Raw genomic sequence first — 13,475 nt, 5'->3', positions numbered from 1 at the left:
GCAGGCTCAGAACTACGGTAAGAACCTGTTTCATAAGTTGCACTGAATAAATTTTAATATTAAGAAATAAAAGCCTGCCCAACATCTCCAGTAATGTGAATACCAAGAGGAGCGCCTGGACTTGCCCCATCTACACATTTGCAGCATTCACTTTTAATAGCTATTGTGCAGCACAAGTCCAGCATGCACAGAGCAGCTGTGTTTAGCTCAGCCCAAATAAAATCCACTAATCTAAAGAGGGTTTATTAACATCTCAGTGGCTTTCCCACTCTATTTTTCTCTTTGGAGCCATGAGGTCAAGGGCTTAATTAGCACTAGCACTGTTCCAGTTGTCTGTCCAATCTGGACATCAAGAGTTAGGACCTTCAATTCCAATTTACTTCATTTTTTCCTTTCCTTTTTCCTCCCCATTTAAGGCTATCTCAGACAAAGTGAAAGCACAGCCTTATGTAGGAAAGAGACATGACAGTAAAATACTTGCCCCAAGATTCCAAGTTTAATGCAATACTGAAATTGCTAACGCTAGAAAGTAAGAATGAAAATGTCATGCATTGATTTACGTGAAGTTCATGCCAGTTTGTAAGTTGCACTCCTGGTTCCATAGATGGTCACAAGAGGCACAGGAATGCCCAAATGTTAAAGGCATCAGTGACCCAGGGCACAAGTGTTTCTGTGCTACTCTGGTTGAACCACTATGGGGTATCTTCACAGATGTCTCCACACTGGGGACAGTGTTATAGGAGGAGCTGTAATCACACACATGACTAACAATGGTGTTATGTGCAGGTCTCCTGAAAATCCTGAGCTCTTTTACAGCAGAATCAGCTCTTCCAGACATGAGGTATCTTCCATGTTGCAGCAAATAATGTCAGCCAGGGTACATCAACACGCACTGAATCTGATACAGTAAATTCAACAGGGTTTTTTTGCTCTTTTATAGATATTAACATGCTTATAATAAATATGTTAATGTTGTTTATTATTAACACCATCACTAGCCTCACGTGGGTTGCAGTGGCACAGACATTACTGCTGAAAGCAAAGATAACCAAACAGCAGGATCTGAACTGGTTTCACAGATCCTTAATATTTTAATGAAGAGATTGGAACAAAATGGTTCTAAGAGAAAGGCAACAACTTTGCTTTAAAAGAGAAGCATCTTCTCAAAGACTGGAAGAAACAGTTCAAAGAGCAAAGAGTGCAGAATAAACTGGAGAGAGGCACAGCTTTGCTCCAGGTAAGAGCAAGAGGCCACTTACTTTCGGTCCTGGCAGGTATTTGGCAAGTTTTTCATAACACACACATAGATAGCCAATGCAGTTAAATAAGGCTTCCTATTTTCCTGCTGATGTAAATGAAATTAATTGTGCTATCTTTATAAGAAAGATCAGGTTGGGGGGAGGAAAACCATGGAGCAAGGCTTCCACATGCGCTGTAGGAACTGAGAACCTACCCACCTCCAGAAGCACAAGACTACCAGCTACAAAGATCCTCCTGGTGGGCAGGTAATTACCTCTCCACCAAGAGAGGGCCTGGAGTACCAGAACAGGATGAACTTAGACCATGGCATGGCAATATTTCAGGGAAACCCTGCTCTGCAGCAGGTGCGTGAAGGTACCCAGCTCACCTCCTTCCCGAGGACTAAGCTGCTCGCTGCAATACACTCTCAGGATGGTTCCCACTCCTCTCCCACATGCTGTCCTTCAGAGCTGGCCTTAGCTTTCCAGCATCAAGGCATTTGAAGAAAGTGTCTGCTACATGACTCTGAGCCCACCGGCTGGAATTCAGTGTCACACTCCCGAATTTACCAGTGTTCCCCACCTCCTGGTGAGGGAAGGCTCATCCCTGAGCTGGGATATCACTGATCCCTGCTGGAGGGCACCAGGTTCTCCAGTACTGGAGGTCACATGCCATCAGGCTGCATTTACATACTCAGAAGGGGTAAAAGTGTCCCAAGCACTAAATAAGCTGGGTTTAATGCCAGAGTCTAATACCTTACCTTGCAGCAAGTTGCATCATTTTCTGCAGTTGGTTCCAGTAACCCTGCATGCAGGGATCAGCATATGGCCCTCTCTTTCCTACCCGAAACAGGACATCACTACACCACTCCTACTGAAGGTACCTGAAGTACCTATATGACACTGCTCATACACAGAGGTTCTGTGGAAGAAAGCTGCATTTGTTCAGCTACCCCTGTGTAAAGCTAAGGTTAGTTCAGACTATCCTGGTCATGCATTAACACAATTTTGTTCATGTTACCTCCAGCCAAGGTATTAATCATTTTTATGAGGACAGACATTTGGAACCAGGATCATAAATCAATGCAGCAATAACACAAAGCAATGACAGGTATTTAAAGCAAATAGAAAAGAGTACCTACTCCAGAGCTGGGGCAGAACAGCTTGTGCTAGCAAGTGTGCAAATACGTAAAACTGGGAGAACAGCGTGATGATGCATGTTAACAACCACATCACTGAACAAGACCAAGACGCATCAAGAGCGGACATCTGATCCCCTGCTGCAATATTTAGGTTATCCTGCAAAATACAGCATTTTGGACACAAAAATTCGCAGTTCCCCAAATGATAGCAAACAGCCCATGAGTAGAACAGAAAACATCCAGTGACACTTTCCAGTGTACCCAGTTTGACACTGCAAATGCAGTTTAAATCATTCCTACACAGACAACTCCACTGCAAACACTTTACACAGCAGAAGCATAATTCTGCAAGCTGTATTTCAAACCATGCTTCTAAGTGCAGTTACATTGTTTTCCAAGGATTTACTCTCATGCATATGTTAATGCTTGTAAATCTGTTTGTCTGTGTGCAATGGAAAACATAATTTCCTTTAATCTGCAATCAACTTCCTCAGAAGAATTCCAGCAACACAACTTTCTTTGAATTCAGCATCAAACCTGCAGAGTACTTGTAGGGTCCCCAGCTCAGTAATGAGCTGCACTAAACCCACAAGGCTTTTCAAAGGTATTTGAATCCTGCCTGAATTTCTTCAATGAACATTCTCCGCAGCTCTGCCTAGAAGGTGGTGTTGGCGGTAACTAGTTTGGACAGCCAAGGAGAGACCACATGAAGCTCTGCTGTCTTGCTGACCAATGCCAGTGGACCCTTCCCCCTGTTCCTTCCCGGAGCTCTCCTAGGAGGGGGTGGAAGCGGAAGGTTCACAGTGTTCCTGGAGGATGACTGACCCCAACGCAAGAAAGGTCTCATGGTGGTATCACAGTTCCTCGTCTGGGTCTCCTCTGCAGGTACATCTGTCTCCATTTTAATGCAGCTGAGTAAAACAATACCAGCCACACACCGTATCTTACAAGCTCACTTCTCTGCTCTGTAAACCATTCTTTATGGTTTGCTCAAATCTTTCCACCTTTCTGTCCATCACAATGCTGCACAAGTGTTGGGCAAGTTGAAAGTCCAAAACCCACTGCTCCTCCCTAAACTCCCCCCCCCCCCCCCATTTCATTTCTGTGGGGGAAACTGACAAGAAGCTGCCTCAGAAATGTGGCAAGGCACAGGCCATGGACACCATGGCTGTGACAAAAGGTCTGCAGCACCGCTGAATTCTGCTCTACTGACGCATTGTTGTTACCTGGTCTGCCCAACAAACTGCAGTACTGAAGTTACAAGACAATCCATGAGATGTGATCCAGCCCTACCACAGCATGCTGTTATTTGCACTCCAGGTTTCTTACCCACCCTAACAGCCCCCAGACATCAAGCCTAGCAGCTTGGCTGGTCTTAGCAGTACCAATAATTACCTGAACTACAGAAGCTAAACCTTTGTCAAACACAAAGCAAGAGATGACACATCATGTTATCTTCCAAACATTTTTTTACTGCACCTTCTTTGCAAGTATTTGTATCATCATTACAAAAAATATCAAAGAAAATTTCAGTCTACTCAATTTCAGTCTTAATTTACAAAAAAATAAATATCTTTACTCTAAAGAAGACAATTGTCTAGTATTAAGGTCAGCAATATCATTCACAGAAGTCCACGTTCTCAGAGTGCTGAGTATTTGAGTCCATCTGGCTTAAGTTTGCCTTCTTCCAGCATTTTCCTCTTAAAATAAGACCAATCAGAACATAAGAAAATTAACCTTTTCCTCCCACAGAAAAGGGAACATTCAACACAGATCTTGAAACCCAGACTCTGCCAATTGAGTTGTCAGACCCCTTCAACACACAACTGAAAACAGAAAACTTTTTTAAACAACTGTAACAGAACAGCCTCTCAGGAAATTGAAGAGTCAACAGCAGCAGCATGAAGGGCAGGTTTCTTCGCTATAAGGCTAATGGTCCTTGATGTGGCAGAGCTTCTATTAAAGCACAGCGCTGCCAAAGCCAAGGGTGTTACAATCAATGTGACGCCAGCCCGCAACCTCTGCTCAGGCAAACCCTCACTTCTCAGCCTAGTCCCCACAGGCGTTATCAGGATCCGCCACCCAAGTCAGAATTCCTGAGTGAAGTGTGTGCAAGATCAGGTACTGCATCCTGCAACACAGCAACTGCTGTATGAATTTAGTTTTGGAGTGATTGTCATTCTAGACATGCTTGAATACTACTCTGAAGTTGACTGTGCTTTTTCACGCCAGCACTACTGACATTTTATAGTGAACTTGCTGCTATACACTGTAAACACATGAAACCTTTAGGACAATAAAAGCATTAACCATGTACAGTAAATGCCATAATGAAAAAGTCTGGCACACGTTATTTCACAAGAAAAAAAAATCTTTGGACTATTGTACTCTATGCCACAAAATGTTCCAAGTGCATCCCACAGGAGATGGCTCATCAGATGAGGAATCAGCACACAAGCAGATCACTAGCATTTGCACAACTGGTGTGGTTTGTTGGGTTGGGGTTATTTAAAAAAGGGAGGGGAAATTCAGAGCATAAGAGCAGATGAAAAGAAAAAGCTTTCTGCACTTCTCTGATGGATCCCTCCACCTGACGTTTCAGCATATACTGACAGATTTCAGGCAAAAATGAAGTCTCTGAAGTGTTTTGCACAGTGCACGTGCACCTCCTAAAGCCGGCTAAAAATCAGTACTAAAGAGAACTAAACAAAAAAAGAAAAGAAAAAAATTGCATTTTCCTATGACTTCCATCACCACGCCATGGCTGACTTCACTAGGTCTGAAATTGCTCTGTATGGTTCATGCCAGCGCAGGGGAAGTTACTGTGTTCTGAATGTATCACCTCCCTCTTCCTCACAGGAACTAACCAAGTCCAAATGCTACACCAATCCTGAATCTTTGGCCATGCTATAGAAAATGCCTTTTCGCTGAAGGAGATGTTCTGGGCTACCACACTCCACCACTTCTCCTCTGTCCAGGACTAAAACTCTGCAAAACAAGAAGAAACAAAAATGGTCACAAGAAGATCAACAAGGTCAGTGAACACAGGTGTACATGTACAGAGAGAAACTTACTGTAGCGCAGCCATCATATGCAGGCAAAGACAGTCCAGACTGTATGAGTGGACAGAGGTTCTTAACTCCATCCTTCCTAGCTTCAATGCTGATCCTGCCTGGTCTATTTTATATGTAGCAAATGTTTACCCAGTCATTTTCAGGCAGCCATGAGACTTTTGACCATGCTCTGAGCCTGCCAGAAACTACCTCGCAGCACTTCTTGTCAAGGTGAGCCAGTGTCCCCAAGACCTTGCAAGACCTGGAATAACCTTCCCATAATGCTGCACCACATCAACTGCTGTTATACAGCTTCTGTTGACAAGACATACAAATACAGACATAGCTTGTGCTAAACGAACATGCAACTGGAAATGGGAAGCTTAAAAAACAAGTTACCACAGTCAGTAAATCAACACTGCCTTCAGCTACCTCCACTAATTGGCCAGGCACTGCAGGGATGCTTGCTAAGTCCTGAGCTGGTGCTACTGTATGGTGTTACTGTGACTGAACTGGGTGTTCACTGGTGACAGTACTGCTGGTGCTGTGCCTGTAACAGGCAATGTTCCTGTCTCTTATCTTTCACTATTGACAGCACAAAGATTGGTCTATAAAAATACATTAAAATCTTATCACCGGTCACTTTGCTCTCTGCCATTCTGTGATAAGAGCACTTAGACTGAAATTATGAGACAACAACTCTGCCTTCAACCACACCTTAGCAAGGCAGCTGAGGATGTGGGAGGATGTATGAACTATAACCAACAGTGATGGAAAGAGAAACATGGAATAAACTTCAGAAAAGCTCATGGCCTGTTCCTTTGATTCCTTATGCTGTCTGAGCTCCCAAAAGTTCTGATGCCTCTTCCAGCTGTGCCTAAATTAGGGCAAGACCCAGGAACAGACTCCTCTTGTCGCTTCCCTCTCCTTCCTAGTTTGCCTGGACAGGAATGGCACAATAGCAGTGCGACAGGGGGCTCAGAGGAGCTCCCTAGCCCAAGCACAGCCACCACAAGCCAGAACATGCACACCACACTCATCAGAATAGGGATTCCAGCAGCTCTCTGGAGAGGTGGCTAAAAACGCACTGGCAAACATTTAGCAAACACAAAGATGCTCATTTAAGTAGAGCACAGTGCAGTTCACGCATACCATTCTTCAAGATAAAAGTGGTATCACTTTACCTTGTGTAGTCCATGATTGTGTTCAGACGATGTGCTATGGTTAATACAGTACATTCTTCAAATTGAGACTTTATGGTTGACTGTATAAGCTTATCTGTTTCAAGATCAACAGCAGCTGTGGCTTCATCTAGAACCAGGATTTTGGACTTCCTGAGCAGAGCTCGTGCCAGGCACACCAGCTGGCGCTGTCCTACACTATGCCGATGGAATGGGAGGGTGGGAGAAAGTCAGAACAAGTTGCAGTACTCATTTTGAAGCCTAACAATTCCTTATTCTTAAATACAGGTGCCAAGAATCCAGCGTAATAGATAAGGTCGTCTTACTGCTTCACTGTGGAATATCTAAGATCATCTGAAACTACAGCCCCCTCAAAATGAAGTTCTGGTAATGTAATAAAAGAATACATTACAAATGGTTCTATTATAACTGCTTCAGGCTGATTCACCGAATTGTTGCACTATTGAGGACTGGACTTCATACGGTTTCTACTGACTGAACATACATCCCTGTTACTGCACAAAAAGCAAAATAACAGCTGAGAAAACTTGCATCTGTTGGACAAAAGCCATCGTAAGTTCAGAACATTCACTCTAAATAGCAGGCTACTAAAATCCTTTCCAAGCCTGCCCAAGCTGTCAAACCTTGCGGCATCCTGAGTATTTGTTAAATTCCTTTAAATTCCCAAACTTGAGTTTAAAATATGGTGAATAGAACCTAGTTAGTTGACTGCCTAGTCATGGGTTATGAATTCCACTATTCCCTCCACAAATCTTACACAGGGCAGCCCACACTGCATTCCTACTGCTAGTTACCAACATACTGTCCCAAGTGAGCTGTAGTTTGTGGAAATGGAGAGTCTAGTTGCAGATGAAGGGCACACGCACACACACGTGTCTCAGTTGCCATTTAGTTCTTCAGGCCATCCCACAAGCATAATACTTTCACATACCTGAGGTTCTCGCCACCTTCAGCACAATCATGATTAAGTTTAGCAGGAAGGGATGATACAAAGTTTTTCAGGTGAGCCAATTCCAAAGATCTCCAAATGTCTTCATCAGAGTGTTGGTCGAAAGGATCAAGATTCATACGCAGAGAGCCAGAAAACAACACTGGATCCTAGTTACAGAAAAAGGTCATTAACAATGTACACAGAACATGGCAAGTGCTCTGAAAGTACTTCTTACTGAAAGGAAGATAACATGTCCAAATGCAGTTGCAAGCAAGCTTCCCTACTGGATTTAGGAATAAGACCTCACTTTTTCCAGTAATAGCAAGTTCTCCCTCACCCTTACACCTCATGCCTCTTTGGGGCCTGACCTCTGCCCCTCTGCATGCTCTGGCGCTCCAGACCTCTCCACGAGTCGGTAACTCATGAATCCAGGGAGAAAAAAAACAACCAACCAATCAAAAAACACAAACAGACAAACAATAACACACACACACACACACCCCTAGAAAACAAAACAGCCAATTTTCTTTTTACTGGGCTACTTAGTTGAAGAACAACTAGTCCCTCCTCAACCTTGTATCAGCAGGGATTCCTAGGTCAGCTTTCCACTTCTTAGTGAATCACATCATTTGTACATATTTCAAGAAAGCTTCAGCTGCAGTATTAATGGAAGGAACGCAGTTTTTTCCTGGACGTGCAGAAATACTACTTTGGAAATACTTCTGACTTAGTAGTGTCAGACTGATGCAAACGGATCAAAAGGAGAAAGAAAAGTTCTCCATAGATTTCCAAAAGAAGCGGTGCAGAAAACCTTCTGCAGTGTGCTCACATGTTTTTGCCAGCGTGCTGCAATGGTGATTTATGTAACAACATTTTATGATCTTACTGTGAATCAGAACAGGCAGGCAATAAAGGCCACACAGTAAGAACAAGAAGACTTAAGACTAACCCCCATACTTGTAAAACTCTATTTCCAAATGTTTTGGACTACCAAACCCACACCTGCTGGGCTAGACTGGAATGGTTACGTACAAGTTTCTGTGAGTGAACAGTACTGCACACCTCACTCACAAGATCTTCCCAAAGTCAGAATTCTTTGTACAAAGGCCCAAAGAGTTCATATAAAGCCTGAAATCTCAATGCATTATCCCAATCCCTCACAAATTAGACCGTACCTTCATTCTGTTTCTAAAAAGAATGGAACTACCTAAAATGAAAGTGGAAATTGATCTCTAAAAAAACTCCCCTGAGGGCTCTCCCCAGCTGAAAAGACTTGGAATTCCCCTCTAGTGGACAAAAAAGCAATGGTCTCAGTTAACCAAGTGACACCCATCAGGTGTTCAGCTGGGATCAGACCTGCCCAGTCAGTAAAAGCTGTCTGTAGTACTTAACTGATTAGCGTGGGATTCTGACAAAGCCCACAAGTCCAAAGGCCAAGGTGTTGCTTCCACATCGCAACTCAGCCATAGCCAAGGTCCTATTTATTACAAGCACAAGCAAATAGAAGCCAGTCTAGAAAAAAAGCTTGGTTTCAAGTTCCATGAAAAGAGCATGCTGAAATGACTCAATTTCATAGCTATAAATCAGAAAAGGAAGATTGTCCCCAGTATGTTACAGCAACAACACTGTGACAGAATGAGTTCTGGCAATGGCACGATTTCACACCTACCTGAGGGATGATGGTGATCTTGAACCGCAAGTCATGGAGCCCTATCTTTGCAATATTAACTCCATCAATAATAATTTCTCCTTCAGCTGCTTCATTAATCCGAAACAAACCTAAAGTAAGTGAGGATTTTCCAGCTCCCGTTCTTCCAACTATTCCAATCTGTTGGGAAGAAATACAGGAACAACTTACTCCACAGAAGAGTGAAAGCATTCCCAAGCATCCACCTGAAACGGACACATTTTCAGAGGGTTGTCATATTTGCTGGGCTATCAAAACTTCAAAACAGCAACAAATTGAGGCTGATGAGAGGCGAAGAAAAATCATTGGATATGAAAAACAAAAAGCAAGAACAAAAAGCAGTCTCAAAATTTGCAATCCAATCACCTAAGTTTTCAATTTTTCTAGAAAAGAAGATGGAATCAGGTAGAGCCAGCCAAGGTTCCCTAATCCCTTGTCTGATGCACGCTTCAGTCATACTTGCTAACTTGACATTTATCTTATTTGAATCTATAGCAAACACACACCAGAAGCACTCCATTTCATACTGTGTGCTTTGCTTCCCAGTTAGACTGAAGTCTTCACCAATTCTTTTTTAAATAAGAATAAAAGATTGCTACTTTGGTCAGTTGATGTTTCTCTTGCCATCTGCCCTTTGTCACTGCTTCTGAGGTAGTGTCCTGCCCGTATAGGTAGAAAATGAGTACTCCAGAAAAAAAGCAAATGCCTAGCTGGATACCACAAATAAGAAAGCCAGGCAGTAGATCCTGCAGCTACCTTTTATGCTGCCATGCAACAACACATTATTGTTAGACATCACAGAATCCATACAGGACTGAGGAAGAATGCATGTGTGTGGGCAAAGCAGCAGCAGAAGACACACATTGGTTTGGCTAGATGCAGAGAATCTATTCTGAAGTCCCAATTTTCCTGCAGAGTCTCACCTTGCAACTTCTGCCACACTAGATTCAGGGCTTCCCCCTTCCACTTAGTGGCTCATTTTCTTAAGACTATAATTAACTTAGATTGGATATAAGGAGGAAATTCTTTCCTGTTAGGGTGGTGAGACACTGGAATCAGTTGCCCAGGGAGGTTGTGAGTGCTCCGTCCCTGGCGGTGTTCAAGGCCAGGTTGGATGAAGCCTTGTGTTGGATGGTTTAGTGTGAGGTGTCCCTGCCCATGGCAGGGGGGTTGGAACTGGATGATCTTGAGGTCCTTTCCAACCCTAACTATTCTATGATTCTATGAACTTAATCTCACTGCAACCTGTACTCCTCTTTGGTTACAGCAAACAAATAAGCAAAATTTCCATGGAAGAGGAGAGAAGACAGCATAAACTTCACCTCCTTATGAAACCAGACCAAAAGATACTTCACAAGCCCACATAATAGTGTATCTTTATCCCATGATGCAAGACACACCCTGAAAAGGGTAAGAGCCCACTGTATATGCCAGTCATGTTAAGACTGATTCTATAGAAGTTCTTCTAGTTCTTAAAGACACAAGACACACTACAGAACAGGGTTAGACCTCTCTTTGGCTTACAAATGCAGGCTTATGAACAGTAACACTTTACTATATTCAGGTTCATTACCTTCTCACCCCCATTTATGGTAACATTTATGCTTTTCAGAACCAAATCCAAGTCTTCCCGGTAACGTAAACTATAGCCTCGAAACTCAATCTTCCCTTCCTCAGGCCAGGTACTCGCTGGGGCACTTTGTTCAATACTCCATTCAGCCTGAAAGAACAACACAAAACACATCCGATCAGTTCCTCCTTTAACCGAACATGTACTCAGTGTTAGTGTGCAATTTATGAAAGGAACTGTGATGATGATGGGAAGAGAAGGAAAGAGCTGCCTCAAGGCAGATGAAGTGGTATATGCAGCCAAAGGCTTTGCTATCACAAGTCCTACTTGCTGATTAAATTTTCCTCTTATAAAAGGCAGAATCATACAAGCAGCATACATTCAAATAAGGTAACTGTACACCCCCATGACAGTAAGGAAACCACTGGGGAAGCCAGATATGCAACTAGAAGCAGTTTATCTGAGACATAAGCACCAGAAGATTAACAACCTGGTAAAATAAGCAGCTGCTGCCTCAGCCTCCCACAGAGGTGGGAGAGGAGAGAACCAACCCTACTGAATTTACTGCCAGTGCCAAAAGGCTTTTAACTGTATAAACAGTGAGCCTGAAAAACAACACTTAGCAAGGGTCCTCATAACGTTTCGCGGCAAGTTCAGGTTCAAGTGACAGGCAAGGCAAATAGAAGCCATGGGGAACTCTGTTCCGCAGCCAATTGCAGATAAAACGAGTTGTTACATGATCTGAATCACAACAAAAAGGTAAAGCCTCTTTACTCACCACACTGAGAGCAAAAAGAAAAACGAATTAAAAAATAATGTTGAAGGACGTAGGAAACCAGAACATTTCTACAGCTCTACTGCTTAGCCCAGGGCAGAACAAAACATTTGCTAAATAACATGGTGTAAATATCATTGGATACACCTCAAAAGCAGTCACAGGAATTACCCACAAAGATCCAGCTTGTTCCTAGAGGGAGGGCACTGACAGCACTAAGCTCTACTCTTCCCTCAGCTCAGAGAACATACCCAACTCTAACCCCATTCAGCTAGGCTGTGGGCAAGAACTCAGAGCACTGACTTCTACAGATGTGACGGACAACTCAACGTACCTCCTTCTCCATTTCAGCATATTCTTTGACCCTTTCAACAGCAACAATGTTGGTTTCCAGCTCAGACGACATGCGAACTAGCCAGTTCAAGTATGCTGTAATCTGCAAGAAGAAAAGATGTCTAGAAACAGTTTAAACTACGTAAGTTCCCTGCAATAAATGAAGAACTCAAAACAATCAAAGCACTGCAAGTTCATGGAATGCATAAACACAGACAAAATCTTGGCTACTCAGTGCTGGACAGCGGGAAAGTCCAGATGCCTTTAACATGCAGGGGATGAGTTGTCTTACCCACATCCCCTCACATAGGCAAGGCACAGAAGGAACTTCCCAGCATTTTTCTACACACTACTTGTAGTTATTATTCTCTATGTTCCCTCCAAAGGCATAGCAAGGTTCTGACTTTATGATGCCGTCTCACAATTCAGAGCCTTTTTTTATATTAAGGTAAAATTACCTGCAGTGAGTAAGACACTGAGAGGCCAACCAGTCCTGCACTGAGTTTGTTGCGTGCCATCACAGCAAACAATGCTGCAAAGAGGACAATACAGTTCCCCACACACTCCAGACGGACAGCCAGCCACCTGCACAACAGAAAACTGTAATGCATCTGTTTGGTGATTCGCTGAGAGATTAATTAGAAACATGGTCAATCAGTGTTCTGTCACAGCCTGGTTTTGAAAAGATTAATAATATGGCATCTGCATACCACCAGTGACACAGGAATTGAGGGATATTTGAGGTTCTGCTCCAGCAGCATGCAAACCTAGAGGCATCCAAAATTAATAAATATTTCAGATGCATAAATTCCTGGCTTAGTTCAGAAAGCGGTTGCAGTTAACATTGGGATCAATGAATCAAAATGTTTAAACAATAATTATCTAGAAGTAAGGCAGGAATTCTCAACAAAGAAAATAAATTCTTAAGATCTTAATTTCATCACAGGAGTTTAAACAAAACATCTGTCAAACAGCTATATCAACACAGGCTCCCTACCCTGGACAAGTATGCTGAGTGCTGTGATTGATGTCCTCCCTATATAACTGCCTTTCAGTATTTTAACCCCACTGTTACCTGTTTGCAACAATGCTTGGATAATAAGCTTTCTGATTTTCATCCACTTTCATGTCATTCTGCTTTATAAAACGTTTCTGCTCCTCAAAGGCTCGAATGACACTGACTCCCAGGAGGGTCTCATTGAAGTGAGAATACACAGGAGAACGACTGACGGACTCAAGGCGTTTGAGCTGGCGAGAAGTGGCCACATAAAATCTCTGCAAATCAGAGTATGAGAATTATGGCTACATCCAGACTGTATCTGAAAATACAAAGGGAATCATAAAGAGTCCCCTGCTGTTTGGGCTGTTTCTTACAGAGATTCAACTTTCACATGGGAATACATGCCTCTTCCAACACTTTTGGGCCTAAAAGACCATTACATACACGCTGTGGTCTTTAAACAACTGCTAATCAAACTATCTCATGAGATGGCCATTTTCTCCTCTTTCCTGCAAGTTTAGTTCAACATTATAAAACACGTATC

The 13,475-nt window shown here is 42.9% G+C and overlaps 1 protein-coding gene across 5 annotated transcripts in view; it reads right to left on the bottom strand.

Moving 5' to 3' along the window:
• Positions 1 to 3,831: 3,831 nt before the first annotated feature.
• ABCC1 (ATP binding cassette subfamily C member 1 (ABCC1 blood group)) overlaps positions 3,832 to 13,475 on the bottom strand; it is a 56,061-nt gene continuing 46,417 nt past the window's right edge. For 4 of the 5 annotated variants that reach the window (XM_065684194.1, XM_065684192.1, XM_065684195.1 and 1 more), the window contains 8 exons: positions 13,007 to 13,206; positions 12,390 to 12,516; positions 11,933 to 12,034; positions 10,827 to 10,973; positions 9,236 to 9,394; positions 7,567 to 7,733; positions 6,618 to 6,812; positions 3,832 to 5,368 (listed from right to left, as the gene is read on the bottom strand). In XM_065684194.1, the coding sequence (XP_065540266.1) occupies positions 5,260 to 5,368; positions 6,618 to 6,812; positions 7,567 to 7,733; positions 9,236 to 9,394; positions 10,827 to 10,973; positions 11,933 to 12,034; positions 12,390 to 12,516; positions 13,007 to 13,206 (1,206 nt within the window). In that variant the 3' untranslated portion in view covers positions 3,832 to 5,259. Of the gene's footprint in view, positions 5,369 to 6,617; positions 6,813 to 7,566; positions 7,734 to 9,235; positions 9,395 to 10,826; positions 10,974 to 11,932; positions 12,035 to 12,389; positions 12,517 to 13,006; positions 13,207 to 13,475 lie in introns of those variants that run through there. The other variant, XM_065684193.1, reaches the window with a different exon arrangement.

The sequence above is a fragment of the Lathamus discolor genome, chromosome 6 (assembly GCF_037157495.1).
Source record: "Lathamus discolor isolate bLatDis1 chromosome 6, bLatDis1.hap1, whole genome shotgun sequence".
Taxonomy (NCBI): domain Eukaryota; kingdom Metazoa; phylum Chordata; class Aves; order Psittaciformes; family Psittacidae; genus Lathamus; species Lathamus discolor.
This window is presented reverse-complemented; position numbering and strand designations above follow the sequence as displayed.